Source organism: Lonchura striata, chromosome 5, assembly GCF_046129695.1.
Source record: "Lonchura striata isolate bLonStr1 chromosome 5, bLonStr1.mat, whole genome shotgun sequence".
NCBI lineage: Eukaryota > Metazoa > Chordata > Aves > Passeriformes > Estrildidae > Lonchura > Lonchura striata.
Genome location: NC_134607.1, coordinates 56,468,538 through 56,483,351, shown reverse-complemented (window position 1 = coordinate 56,483,351; position 14,814 = coordinate 56,468,538). Strand labels below are relative to the sequence as shown.

The 14,814-nt window shown below is 35.6% G+C and overlaps 1 protein-coding gene across 1 annotated transcript in view; it reads left to right on the top strand.

The window, feature by feature from the left end:
* Nucleotides 1–14,814, top strand: part of NUP205 (nucleoporin 205) — a 46,312-nt gene that overhangs the window by 19,498 nt on the left and 12,000 nt on the right. The window contains exons 17-30 of the mRNA XM_077783578.1: nucleotides 600–737; nucleotides 981–1,170; nucleotides 1,820–1,940; nucleotides 2,443–2,524; nucleotides 2,941–3,105; nucleotides 5,182–5,306; nucleotides 6,223–6,337; nucleotides 8,015–8,164; nucleotides 9,176–9,250; nucleotides 9,973–10,130; nucleotides 11,110–11,190; nucleotides 12,007–12,198; nucleotides 13,785–14,055; nucleotides 14,498–14,596. Of these exons, the coding sequence (XP_077639704.1) occupies nucleotides 600–737; nucleotides 981–1,170; nucleotides 1,820–1,940; nucleotides 2,443–2,524; nucleotides 2,941–3,105; nucleotides 5,182–5,306; nucleotides 6,223–6,337; nucleotides 8,015–8,164; nucleotides 9,176–9,250; nucleotides 9,973–10,130; nucleotides 11,110–11,190; nucleotides 12,007–12,198; nucleotides 13,785–14,055; nucleotides 14,498–14,596 (1,962 nt within the window). The remainder of the gene's footprint in view (nucleotides 1–599; nucleotides 738–980; nucleotides 1,171–1,819; nucleotides 1,941–2,442; nucleotides 2,525–2,940; nucleotides 3,106–5,181; nucleotides 5,307–6,222; nucleotides 6,338–8,014; nucleotides 8,165–9,175; nucleotides 9,251–9,972; nucleotides 10,131–11,109; nucleotides 11,191–12,006; nucleotides 12,199–13,784; nucleotides 14,056–14,497; nucleotides 14,597–14,814) is intronic.

Below are 14,814 nucleotides of genomic sequence, written 5' to 3'. Positions count from 1 at the left end.
GAATGGAAAAAGGGCATTTTTAAAGCTGGTGCCAAAAGAAACCCTTGTACACTTGTTCTCACTTGTGTGTTTAAGAAGATTCTTACTGTTTTCCTTCTTTTATCTACCAAGTTTATGAAGAGCCTAGATAAATTAGAAGCATTAGTCTTCTCCTTTTATTTCATGTCATGAACGTCTTTGAATTTTAGGCTAGTAGGTTCATTTTTGCATACATTATTACAACAGTCATAGGATTTTCTCGTGGACATTCTCTTTGACTTCTGGAAATACTTTTTCCCTCATTCAAGGACTTTGTGCAGGTTTGGGGGCAGGATGTAAACTTTCTCCAGTTTCTTTTGGGTAAGATCTTTTTTGGGATTAAATTTGAAATTGTGCTATTAGATACTGTATAGTAATGGTAATTGCCCTTACAACTAATCCCAAACTTTTAAAATTTCCTCAATGGCTTCTATATAAAGAAAATCTCTGACGACCTTATACAAAGGATGTTGCTTAGAGCCATGAGGGGTGTTATGTTTTGTAGCTTATGCTAACTTGAGTAATAGAAGAGATTTTTATTAGTGGTTTTATGTATTTTTTTTTACTACTTCTGTCTTTAGGAGAAGAAATAATAGCGTATAAGCCACCTGGATTCAATTTGATGTATCATCTCTTGAATGAGTCCCCAATGCTGGAACTTTGCCTTAGTTTGCTAGAAGAAGGGGTTAAGCAGCTTGATACTTATGCTCCATTTCCTGGTATGTGCCTAGAATTTGTTTTTCATGTGAAGTCAAAATGTATAGTAAGTAGGATTCAAAGCTAACATTGCATGTCTGTAACTTACTGTTGTATCTCTTGCATATAAAAATTTTGAGGAAGTTTTCCTACTGGTAAACAATGGACAAGTTTTTTTCCTTGGTGCAAGGCTTGATGAATGACATTTATGAATGTAGTCTATTTAGTTTCTCCTTTGTATTTCTCATGTACTTTGTGCGCTGCAGGGAAGAAGCATTTAGAGAAAGCTGTACAGTATTGCCTTGCACTTCTAAACCTAACCCTACAGAAGGAGAATATTTTTATGGATCTGTTGCGGGAGAGCCACCTGTCCCTTATTGTCACACCACTGGAGCAGCTGCTTCAAGGAATCAATCCTCGCACTAAAAAGGCCGATCATGTGGTGAATATTGCTAGGTACGTACAAAGTACTGAGAAGGGAGGAGTTTTGGAGGCACAGAAGTGTTTGGATACTGGATCCTTTCATTGGTTTCACTAGCCAATGATCCTCTTCACACAGCGTGAATTTTTTTTTTTGTGATATGATCTGTGATTGTCTAGTACAGTATTGAGATCTGTATTTATAGTTTTTCTTTCTGAATTTTCCCCCTCTCATTATTTCTTTTTCTACCTTATGTTCCATGATTCTCTTGCATGTAATTTAATTTTGCCCCAGACTTTGGTTGTCACACAGTGGGAAAGTTCAATGAATTTGGTACTTGGCCATGTTTTACAGTATTGGCCATTATTTACTGTATTATTAAATGCCTACAAACCATTGTTTAAACTTCTGCAGCAGTGTTTAATGTAGATATTGAAAAAAAAGAATGATAAAAATTCCAGGAAAGATGATTATCCCTACTTAGCCTACTCATCCCTCCCAATGCAGGAGCATTCAGTGCTTCATACAGAGTGAAATTTTAATTAAAGCTTTAATGTTATCTCATATAATTTGATTTGTAAATGTTTTAGTTCTAAATGTTGTTTAACTTCTTATCCATGCATTATCATCTTGAAAAAGTTAAATTCTCAACAATTTTGTTGCCATAATCTTGTATCTTTGAAGGTATCTTTACCATGGAAACAGCAATCCTGAACTAGCTTTTGAAAGTGCCAAGATTTTGTGCTGTATTTCTGATAATTCCAACATCCAGATAAAACTAGTTGGTGATTTCACACATGATCAGGTAAGTATCTGTTTCTTTGAATCTGGAAAGAGAATCTGATGGAGAAATATTGGGGCTTCATAATATTTCTTTAAAGGATAGGTTTCTAGGTCAACTACATTAAAACTATATTTTGTTTTCTATCTCCTGACATATACAACATCTTTTACTGTGGCATTGGAAAAACAATTCCTTCATTAATTGAAAAAAACAATATTGTTAATGTTTTCAAGAAGAAAAAGGGCAATATTCTTTGAGATAGGGGGATCTTCTTGTGACTTTATAGTTTTCAGTTTGTGAGAATTATTTATCATATGTAACAACATTAGATTTTTTTTCCTGTTCGCTGGCTAATTGCTAGCCTGTTCTTAGACCATCTTGACTTTTAACTCTTGCTTATTAAATAGGTTATATAATTTTTGTCTAAAAGTTCTGTCAACTTACATGAAGGGAATTATGAAAAGTATTTGGTTTAGTACTCTTAAAATTGTCTTCATTTCCATCCTTTCATTGTTGAATACAGAGTGTTAGCCAGAAGCTGATGGCTGGATTTGTGGAATGTTTAGACAATGAAGATGCAGAAGAATTAATTAATCCAGATGAGGGTATGTAAAAGGCTTCTTAAAATGGCTTAAACAGTTGTCTTTTGCAAGGAATGAAATTAATGAAAGAAGTGTATAAAGTGTTCTTAAGTCAGGAAACAATCTTCCTGTATTTTCTGTGGAATTAGACTTTTAACAATGATCAGCACTTGTGTTTTTTAAAATATGTCCACAGTATGATGAGCCAACTCCAAACTGCGTCTGTTTTTAGAAGACAAGTACTTAACATTGCTTTAGGTATATTATTTACAGCTGTATTAACAGCAATTTGTAGTTTTCTTCTTATATCTCTTTGCAGTAATATAAACATTCTTGTATTTAACTTGAAGACACAAATATTACTCTATTATATGGGAGTTTTTTACTTCATTAGTCATCTTGTCTGCTTTTTCTCTTTTTCTTTTCTTTTTCTAATCAAGAACTGGAGCCGGAGAAGAAGCGGGCACAAATCCATCATGAAACAAGGATCCATATTCTGAATCTCCTTATCACCTCTCTTGAGTGCAGTCCTCCCAGCCTAGCTCTGTATCTCTTGGGATTTGAACTGAAGAAACCTGTCAGCACCACAAATTTGCAAGATCCAGGTATGAAGACGAGAGGTTGATCTGCCATTTAATCAGTTCTGCTAACAACACTGAGAATATTTATTGGGAAATTCATGGGAAAAAGCAGTTCCTCTTCAATTAAAGACTAAAAGAACAGGCCTTGTTCAAGTCCTCAAAAGCTGAATACATGAAAAGATATATTAATACTCAAATGCAACATTTAAACAACTTTAGGATTTGAATCCTTGTTTAAGTTGTATTTTGGACCAGACTTGAAATTAGAATTGTGAGGGAAAAACATAATTCAGAAGGGAAAAATTAATGTATTTATTATTTAATACAACATAGTTGTGTCCCTAGTATAAGGAAGTTGATTTGATGATGCAAGTAGTACCTACATATGACAACATGTGAGCCTACAAAGAGAGTGTTACTTTTACTGCTTGGTTCTACTCCTTGGCTATTGTTCTGTCCTTCCTCAAGCTCCTGTTTAAAATTATTTATAGGAAAGAAAACAAGTTTTGTTTTTTAATGTTGTAGAAGAAAACATTTTAGAACATGTGGGATTTCATTCTAGTGCTAGGAATATATAAATATATTAATTACATCTATATGACTATGCAAACTTCAGAAATACCATTCCTGCTTTCAAGCTGAATTGATGAGAGTAATAGTGTGTTACTATGTGTCTTGTTTGCTGCCTCAGTTTCTAATTGGTATTTTACAAAACAGACTGAGCAAGTCCAGCAGGGATGATCAGAGAGCTGGATCAGTCAGCCTGTGAGGAAAAGCTGAGGGAAGTCTGGAAATGAGAAAGGCTTTGAGGGAACCTAATAGAAATCTTTCAACACCTGCAAAGACATAAATGACAGGATAAAACCAGAGTCTTCAGAGGAGTGTGGTGGGAAGATGAGAGGCAGTAGGCATAAAATGAAACAAGAGAGGCTGAATTTGGATATAGGAGAAATTTTTTCACCAGAAAATGGTGAAGCAGGTTAGCTATAGAGGTCTTGCAGTCTTCATGTTTGGAGGTTTTCAAGACCCAACTCTCTAAAGCCATGAACAATGGTTTGATATGTAGCAGTAGTTTGGTGTTGAGATGTCATGGTGTCCCTTCCAGTCCAGTCGGAAATACAAGGTTATTTCTCAACTGTTTTAAAGGATTTTTTATATAGACAAGTTTGAACAACATTCAGTAATTTGATTTTAGTTTTTTGAGAAGAATATTTCTCATTATCTTCAGGTTTGTATTGGATGCTATGGTCCACCAGTTTTTAGTTCTTCATAGTTCTAAATGAAGAGTAAATAGGACCTGAGTTTTATTTCCTCAGATATTGTGAAATATCTGTAGTTACACAATACAGGTAACTGATCTGCACCCAAACAATTTTGCAGGGTATCTGTCATATCTTAGATCAGTGATGAGGAAATCTGTCTCAAGGGTGTGAGAGACCTTGCCGATGTCTTTCAATTTTCTTGTTAATAATGTGAAGAAATAATGACCGTAAAGACATTTACCTCAAGATAATAATTTCCTGCTAAAGCATAAATTATTCATGTTCAAACAGAGATTATTTCCCCTATAACAACTCTGATTATTAATGATTTTGCTGCTTTAGGACATCTTTCTGGGTTGATTAAAGAATTAATTGGCTAAAGGCAGAATGCAAAAAGGCAGAATTTTGACTTCAGTATTAAAATCTATTCCCTATTCCCCATGGTTGCAGTGTCAGGTGCCTTTAGGAGAATTAGTCATATAATGGCTGTATTTGTAAAGTAAGACAGGAACTTTTTAAAGCTGTTCTTTGAAATAGTCAAATGGATCTTGGTTTAAAAGTGTTAAAGCAGAAATTCAGACCGATTCACTAGCATCTCAAAAGCCTACAGACTAAGTATAAATATTTTCATTATGTTTTTGCTAAAACATGATTCCTTCTTTGATTTTAAGTAATGGTAATAAAATTTTGCCAGAAGTTTTTGCTGCAGCTCTTTGGAGCAGTGTAGTGTAGCACAGGGTATTTGAACAATTTAGGGTCTGTATTTCTGTGTACTTGATCTGTACTGGCTATGAAGGAAAGTAAGATCAAGAATGTCGAGTTATTTTTCTCTTTTCAGGTGTCTTGGGTTGCCCACGGACTTGCCTTCATGCTATTTTGAACATACTGGAGAAGGGTACTGAAACAAGGAGTGGGCCTATAGCAGTTCGGGAATCTCCCCATCTTGCGGAACTCTGTTACCAGGTATTCAGCATACTTTCTGTTGGCATCTACTAAAAGTAGACTCTAAATAAAATTGGCTACATCTTGGTTGGTGAACACAGATGGTTGTTGACTCTGATAATAGTTTCATTTTTAAAATTAATATGTCAGGTTTTTATATATATTGAACTCTTTCTATTTTACCTTTTTCTGTTTCAAAAATATCTCCCAGCATCACAGAAATCATAGGATCTGCACTCATGTCAGAAACTTGGAATTAGGATATACGTATTAAAGTTACCCTAAATATTTTTGGTCAACCTCTAAGTCCATTGCAACATGTGCCATTTTTTTTTTTTTTTTAATTTTGGAAGAGTTGTATGATGGCAAATAACATAAAATTCCAGCTAAGTCAGTGAAATTTTCTGCTTTATTCTGTAGCCATGAGAGAATGTACATGTCTGAGAATGAGAGAATGTGTGGCTGAGAGGGTCAGGTGGGAGAGACAGCTGAGTCAGACAGATGTGTGAGGTATTTGATACTTGCACACTTGTATCATGTTGAAAATCCATGGGCTCTAGAAAGGATTTTAAACATTATTAAAAGCAAAAAGCAATTCTGTAGAAACAGGGGAAATTTATTACATTTCCTGTCTTGGTGGATGTACACACAGAAAAAGACTTATTTTTAAGTGAGCTGAACAAACAGGCTTATCTGTTGTCATGTTGTGAACAAACAGCCATTGTGGTCATCCACATGCTGTTAGTCCTTTAAGATCATAATTCAACATCTGTTACAAATAATATGTTCAACTTTGAAGAAAGCTGATTGAAAATTTACTGTAAATACTTGTAATATTGTTTGAGCAGTAGAACAGTATTATGCTTCTTTTGATTTGGTGGTTGGTTTGTTTTAAAATAAATTCCATTCATGGATGTCTACTGTTTTTGATTGTCAGGTGATCTATCAATTGTGTGCGTGCTCTGACACTTCAGGTCCAACTATGAGATACCTGAGGACCAGTCAGGATTTCTTATTCACTCAGCTGCAGTACTTGCCATTTTCTATCAAAGGTAATTTTTATGCTTAAAATTCAATGCATTTTTTGACTGCTTAACAGTGAAAGAAGAAACATAAGCAGCATTATAAAACTGAATTTATTGCAGGCTCTGCTGATCGTTTAATTCTGCAAAAATTGAACTCTCCCTGCTTAAGAAGTTCAGATTATTAATGCTGAACTTTTGGAAAAGAATGTTAGCTTTGGAATGCACCAAGTCTTCAGAACCACATCCTAATCTGTATTGCAATTATCATTGTAGTTTTGTTATATCATGCTACAGAAAAAAAATGTAGACGTAAGAGTGTTAAAAAGAACCAAGGGAATATAAGGTTGATGGTTGTAACCAACTGTGTTGGCCCTTTCTTTAAATAAAGTACTTTTAACCCAGTGGTGTGAGAACCCCGGCCTTATTTTGGGATCCCATGTGGTGGTGAAATTCTTCCTCTAACTTGTGCTTCCAAAGAAAAACTGCGTAGGCTCTTGCTGTTTGGTCTCAAGGCAGTTTATTGTTGGTTATCTAAAAGATTGTCTTCTCGGGCTGCGGCTGCTTGGTCAGCGGCCTGGGCAGAGACACACACACACCCTGACATCCTCTCTGTCTGCTGTCTGCTTCTTCTCTCCCCCCGCCCAGGGCTGCTGCTATCTTTTATATGATGTATTGCATATTACATGTTTATAGTTTTCCCCCAATACCTACTACCTATGTTACAAAGTGCTTTTCTACTCTAAACCAATCTGTGAGTGCCAACATCACCAAGAACATGGAGGCAAGGAAGAAGAAGGAGGAAGAACAGGATCAGCCCACTTTCCTCCATCTTAGAACTTCTGACCCCCATGTACAAAGTAAAAACCCCCCTGTACAAGTGTTAAAACCCCCCTGTACAATACTAAAAAAATTTCCCCTCTGTTTTGTAACTACTTTTACTATACTATCTAACCTTTTGTGACTGCTTGTTCCACCTCTAAAGTTGGTAACTCATTCCATGGCTCAAACTCAAAATCACAGCTGTTTCCAGCTGCCTGTCAGGGTCTAAAATGCTTCTGACTAAGGCCTGGAACCTCTAAAAATGTCTGAGAGACATTTTGAGTTCCAACAAGTGGGTATGTTTTTTATTTCAAAACAAGATTTCTCAGGTGTCTTAAACTGAATAAATGTACTTTATCAGATGCTTGACCATCAGTCTGTTGTTCAATGACAGTAAACCTAGCATTCAATACATGTATCCAGCATGTATAAAGTGCTTTAGATGATTCTTATATAACTTAGGAATCTAAATTAGATGAATATAGGAAGAGTCTAGGAGACCCACATTCCAGTCTCACCAATTTTGATTAAAACTACAGTTCACTTGGATAAATGCCTGGTTATTTTCACTAAAATTGTAACTGACCCTATTGGCTCATGAAGCACTGCATTTTTCACAATGACTGTTCTAATGGTTGGATCCAGTTTTGTTGTATATGTGTATATGCTTATTGCATATATATGTTTGATTTGTTTTCAAAATAACCACATGGTCATTTATTGGCTTTTGTCAGATCTCTATGTCTTTTTGTCTTGTAAACAATTGGTACACAAATAATAATTAATGACATCCTCTAAAAGCTTTCTCAAGTGAAGAATGCTTACCTTGGATTAAGTGATATTATTTATGCTCAGTTTTATTATTTTTGTCTTATCCCCGTCCAGAACACGAGATTTCAACACTCAACCAAATGTCTTGGCTAATGAAGACTGCAGCTATAGAAATGCGAGTGACATCTCTGAACCGCCAGCGCTCCCACACACAGAGACTGCTGCATCTGCTGCTCGATGACATGCCTGTGAGACCATACCTGGGTAAGGGGAACTTATGGTGAGGCTAAATAGCCTGGACTAAATGGAGAATGAGACACTTCATTTGAATTCTTTTCTTCATAAGCTTGTGGCAGCTCATTTGTGGTATGGGAGAAAAAATGATGGTTGTTGTAGACTCCAAAGTGAAAGAAATCAGGGCATCATTTTGTTCACTGCTGATAGAAAAATTAAAAGCAGTTTATGAGGTAGGAGGGGGAATATTAAAAAAAATAAAATTTTAGAATAATTTGTTTTGAGACACCATTCAGAACTGTTACAAAATAGAGAAGGTGGAGGGTCTTCCATGGTGAACAGTTTAAGACAAAGTTTCTCAGTCTTAATGTCTGTCACCAGCTGTCAACCCTCTCTCAGAAGATAGTAGATAAACATCAATTTTGCTTTTAACATTATGATATCACAAAAGTGATATTTCATCCCAATGTGTAAAATTCAATGTTAAATAAAAAGGCAAGATTTCAGAGTTTTAGAACAGGGTTGAAGTAAATCAAGAAAAATAAAACCAGATGGCAATAAAACTCTTTACATGAAGAAAGTGGAATAAATTGGAGGTATTTCAACAGGTTACTGTAGAATATTGTTTTCCCTTACTTTTATCAGCCTGAACACTCTTCATCCTTGTGAGGATCTGAGTATGGGAAATTATGTTCAGATATGTTACTCATTTTATGGTGTCCATCCAACTACATTATTCATACTAGAGAATGGGATGTCTATTTAAGCATTTATACTATTTTCTGATCTGTATATAAAAATTGGATACCTTTTGTCAGATAAGTATTTTTTTCATGTAAGAGTTCAAGGTGTATTGTATTAGAAGGCTTTAATCTGAAAGCCTTCTAATTAGGCTTAAACAGGCTTAAGAAAGCTTAAACAGCCTTTTAATTAGACTTAGATTTAAAACTGTGCTCTGTCTTTCACTATTAATAAAATAGGCCATATTTTTCACTTAGATTTGCTTTTTGTAATTTATTTATTATGTTTTATTACCTTCAGCTGATGGTGAAGGAGGAATGGAAGATGAAAGTCGATCAGTCAGTGGATTTCTCCACTTTGACAGTGCTTCCAAAGGTAACTGTTATGACTCTTGATTATTTATCAGTAAAGTGTATCTGCTCCTTAACAGGCAGGAGGGCCACCTGCAGAAAGGACACTTGGGAAAAGAAAGTAATAGGTGTTCTCAAAAGCAGCAGTAAATGAAAACAATTTGATTTAGTGTGGGGAAAAGAAAAAAAGAAGAACCTTGATACAGATGGTTGGAGTGAATGAAAAACACTGAACTGGAAAGGCAGTTTGAAGAGTGTGTTTAGATATCTGTGCAGGGATGAAATGGGAGAGTGGAAGTCTATCAAATGTATGGCTGACAGTAGAAACAGCAAGACTGTTGCTAAGGCTGAACATATTTGTATTTTCATGGCAAAGAATGTAAGTCCCACATAAATAAATAAATTCAAATTCTTTATGGTTTCTCAACAAAAGACTGCAGAGGTTATAATTGAAAACTACCCTGGTTTTATTTAGGAGAAAAAACCAGTCTTGTGTTTATAAATACTGGATGACATGCATGTGTAACAGGAGAACTATACAATATAGGACATCTTAAGAATTTAAAGCCTTAAAAATGTTTTTAAACTTGTTACATAGCACTTTCTGAAGGTTTAATGCTTTCTTTTGAAACTTTACACATTAAGCTGAAAATTTACATTTACAAAGGTAAATTAGGCTCCTTTTGTTAACTTTTTGGTTTCCCCTTGTTATTTACTGATACAATTTGAATTTACTTGCATTTCCAGTACGCAGAAAGATCTTAAATATCCTGGATTCAATTGACTTCAGTCAGGACATTCCAGAGCCTTTACAACTGGATTTTTTTGACCGGGCTCAAATTGAGCAAGTCATTACTAATTGTGAGCACAAGAATGCACGTGGACAAGTGGTCTGCAACGTCAAGGTTAGCATTGGTCTTTGTTTTCAAGTTGCATGTGCTATTTTATAACTTAGTAATTAAAAAAAAATAAATCTGTGTTAATAATACTTTGAAACTTGCTTTTATATAAAAGGTGTATGTTTCAGATAGTATTTCTTTGGTTGCCAGTACACAACTACGTAGCACTACATATGTGTAACAATTACATGTGCAACGTTGTTTGTACTGTGGCAGTTCTTGGAGGCTTTACTTATGATTGTATCACATTGTGATGAGTACTTGACACGTGTGTATTATAAGTTGTCCTGAAGAATTTGTGACCCTAAAAAATGAGTAAAACTTGTTAGAATCCCAGTCCATCTGTTGCATCTGTCAGTATGTAGCCATCTCCTAGATTATTTTAGGGGGTACAAATGCATCTCCTTTGTCACTTGTCCTAGTTTTGGCTCAAATACTGTTAATTTTCTTCATAGTAGCTGGTATAGTATTGTGCTTTGGATTTAGGATGACAGTAATGTTCCTAACACTTTGATCCTTTAGTTGTTCCTAAGCAATATTTACTTAGTGAAGGACTTTTTAGCTTCTCAAACCACCCTACAGTGAGTAGGCTGTGGACACAGGAAGCTGGGAGGAGACACAGCCAGGACAGCTGACCCAAAATTTGACAAAAGTCCATACCATGTGATATCATGCTCAATGTATAAATTGAGGGGAAAGCTGTCTGTGGGCTGCTGCTCAGAAGCTGGCTGGGCAGTAGTTGGCAGGTAGTGAGCAATTGCATTTGTGCATCCCTTGTTTGTAGTATTCTAAATGTTATATTATTCCCCCCTGCTTTCCTTTTGTGTCCTATTAAACTGTCTTTAACTCAACCCACAAATTTTATTTTGTTTTTCCCCCAGTTCTCTCCCCTACCCCACTGGGGCAGGGAGCAAATTGCTGTGTGGCATTTATCTACATGCCAGGTTAAACCGTATCATTATTTAAGTTTCACATTTAATTTCAGTACGTTCACAGAGTTCTGGTTGCAGAAGTCAATGCCCTTCAAGGAATGGCAGCAATAGGCCAGAGACCTTTACTTATGGAAGTGAGTACAGAAAAAAATTAACTACTGTTTGTTGTTGCTCTTGGTGGATTTCTTACCCTGTCAAGCAGTAAGCATTACTATAATAGATTATGGATTTGAGTCCTAACTTAGATTTAGTAATTTCTGAAGACAAAAACACCAAAACTGATAAATTAACTTCTTACCATACTGTTGTCTAAACAGCTGGCCTGTAGTCTGTTTTCTGTCCTCTTCCCTCCCCATTAGTGGTAACAACTGCAGCTGCCACCCCCTGTACAGAAAGCAGTTGCTCATTGATGTCAAGATTGGCTGTTCAAGTACAAGTGTGTTCACCTTATGGCCAACATCATTTTGTCTTTCTCTCACAGGCGATGCTGATTTATTTCTCCTTTTTTCTACACAGATATAGTTTCATTGAACTTGGAGATTAGTTATTTTCTGAGTTTCCTGCCATCTTTTAAATTAAGTCAAAATTGGTTAAATGGATGCAAAGGATAAAGGAGAAATTACTCAGATTGAGTGGGAAAAAAAGGCACAAATAGTTTTTTCATTGTTGTTTTTGTTTCAGTTTTAAAATGCTGGAAAAGAATTTTCCTGGTCAATTTTTTTCCTATGAGATTGAGACATTCATGATGTCTGTCCTGTGAAAAGCAGCTCAGAAATGGGATGGACTACCTTGTTAAAGTAGTAATAGCAGCTTATTTTCAGTAAGCTGAAGACTTAACATTTTATTCTGAAGACTACTATTAATAGAAAAAATTGTCATCCTTAAGTCTGTCTTTGCCATGAATTTCTTTGAGCACATTGTAGCTGAGTTTCTTTGTGGTGGGTTTGCAGGAGATCAACACTATCCTGCAGTATGTCGTGGAGCGCAACAAGCTGCTGCAATGCCTCCATGCCAAGAGGCATGCTCTGGAGTCATGGAGACAGCTGGTGGAAATCATACTCACTGCCTGCCCCCAGGATCTCATACAGGCTGAGGACAGGCAGCTGATTATCCGGGACCTGTTGCAGGATGTGCATGACAAGGTAGTGCTCTGCTGGAAATCAACCTTCTCCTTCAATTTTGTTGCTGCATCTTTTTATGTGAAAGTGCTGCAATTCTGATTGTAATCCAAAAAATTTTTGTCTGCCTTTAGTATTCTTTTTAGTTTTCTGATTCCTGCTATGCTGAAGTAGATTGTACTTTGGACAGAGGGGGTACTCTGCATTCTTGCATAGCTACTGTTGAACTGTGAACTATATACTGACAGGTTTCAGAGGCATTTCAGTATCATCCAGCATGACGGTAGTCTGGAAAAGGTGTGTGAAAAAAGAAACAGCCTGCTCTGATGGGAAACAAAGAAGAACTTATTGAAGGCTAAAAGGAAAATGCTATATTTGCTAATTTACTGCGTTTAGATGACTCACTGCAAATCCTACTGCTGCTGCTTTTGAAAAATTGAAGAGTTGAATGAAAGATTTTACAATTAGAAGGGCTTTTGGAAGTATGAGAGCATGTCTTAAAAGTCTAGGTGTTTTACTGATGAGTTTTAATGATAATTTTTCAGACAGACTAGACAGTTACTACTGACCCATCCATTCTAAAAGGCAAAATTTTATGAAAGATCGTTGTATTTTTTAGTCTGCTGGGGTATTGTTATTTTTTTTGCTTTATTGCAAGAGTTATGTGGTTTGTAGTTCTGACTAATAAAGTTTTGTTTTGAGCAATATATATAAAAATGTTATATCATTTCAAGGAAGAAAGTAACCTTTTGGGTTTTGTTTTTGTTACTACTATTATTTTTTCTGTAGGCATTACGTAAAAGTTACCTATTTTTAGTGGAGTGCTGGTTTTGTTTTTTGTTTGAACTGAATTAAAAGACAGGAAATAAGCCTTCACTAGCTGAAGAAATTTTTTCCTAAAATCTTTACAAAGAGGAAATTTCAGACTCTTAATTTTCTGTAACACCTAGGTGAAGACTTTTGTGAAGTTGAGAAAAAAAAATAGTTACTGTCTGTTGAAAATAATTGAACTACTGTTTAAAATTACTATATTGCTTAAAAGGAAAGCTCCTTCAGTATTAGTGATAAAGATACCAGATTTACCTTCCAAATAATAGAGTGAACAAAAACAATACCTGCAATCTTCTTGTTAGAGTTGTTCCACATTGTCTTAATACTTCTTTGATGCTCAACCCTTTTGGTTTTTTAACTAGTACCTTCACATTTTTAGTGGTAATAAAATAGCTGTATAGCAAAGCAGATAGCAGTTATTCTTTCCCTAGCTTAGGTTTAAATCTTTTGCTAATAATGCATCTCAAATATAAGCACATTTCTTCCCTTTCTGCCATCCAGATTTGATTATCAGCCTGCCTGTGATTTATGTGAAAAAATCCAGAATGCTAATGGTCTTCTCAATTAAAATATGTTCAACTCAGGTTTCTAAACAAGTTTCTGACATTACTGATTTTGATGTGTTTTAAATACGTCATGTTAGTGAAATCCTTAAGCATAATAAATTAAATAGTTGTGAGAGTCTAATTTAATTACTTTAATGACTCATTAAATCAGACACTTTTAAACATTTTTTTTTCTCTTTTGCCTTTTTTTTGTCTTTCTACTTCTGTATTAAGATCCTTGATGATGATGCAGCTCAGGAGTTGATGCCAGTGGTGGCAGGGGCTGTGTTCACCCTGACTGCCCACCTGAGCCAGTCTGTGAAAACGGAGCAGAAACAGCCACTTGCACTCTCTATGGCAGGACAGTCCCAATATGTCTTGATGCTGGATGGTTCTTTTACCTCATCACCTGGCTCTGAGAGCATATCCATGGGTTTTGCTTCTGTTGGTGACTCCTCCCTCCACATCATCTTAAAAAAGCTGCTGGATTTCATTTTGAAAACAGGTATGTTGACTTCTGCAGGGCATGTACATGAATTCCAACTGCCAAGAGTAAAAAGATGGGCTGAGCTGCTTTCAGATACTGCAGTGAAGATATTTGATACAGTCAGGTGGATCTTACATGATTAGTATAGATGTAACTGATGTTAATAACAAAAAAAAATTAGCAAACACTTAAAAAAAATCTGAACAACAAAGAGAAGAGAGATATGTAAATGACTATAAAGAGAATTTAATATTTTCATTCTTTTGCAACATCATAAACTTGCTGAATTTACTCATAAATACATGTTTATGCCAGCAGTAGAACTTCACCTTAAAGAATTAAGTTGTTTTATTTTTTCTGCCAGCACTGCCATAGGAAAGTTAAATTAAGTGCCAATGGAAGATGGTGTTAAGGAATTTACATTTGTTTGGTTTTAATTGTGAATGTTTCTTGTTAACAGGTGGTGGCTTCCAGAGAGTGAGGACGCACCTTTATGGATCATTGCTTTATTATTTGCAGATTGCCCAGAGACCAGATGAACCAGACACTTTAGAAGCAGGTATGGACCAAGTGTATTTGACAGAGGGCAGAAAAAAAGTTATTATTAAACCCTGGAGGGTACAGGTTTTGCATGCTGAGTTGTCTTCTGGAAATAGATGGAAAATATCTTGCAATAAGAGCCTCTGAAATAAATTGCTTATGCTTTCACATCTTTATGTACACTCATACTATAGCAATCCTATTTAAAAAAACCCAAAACAAATTCCAAAGCAAAAA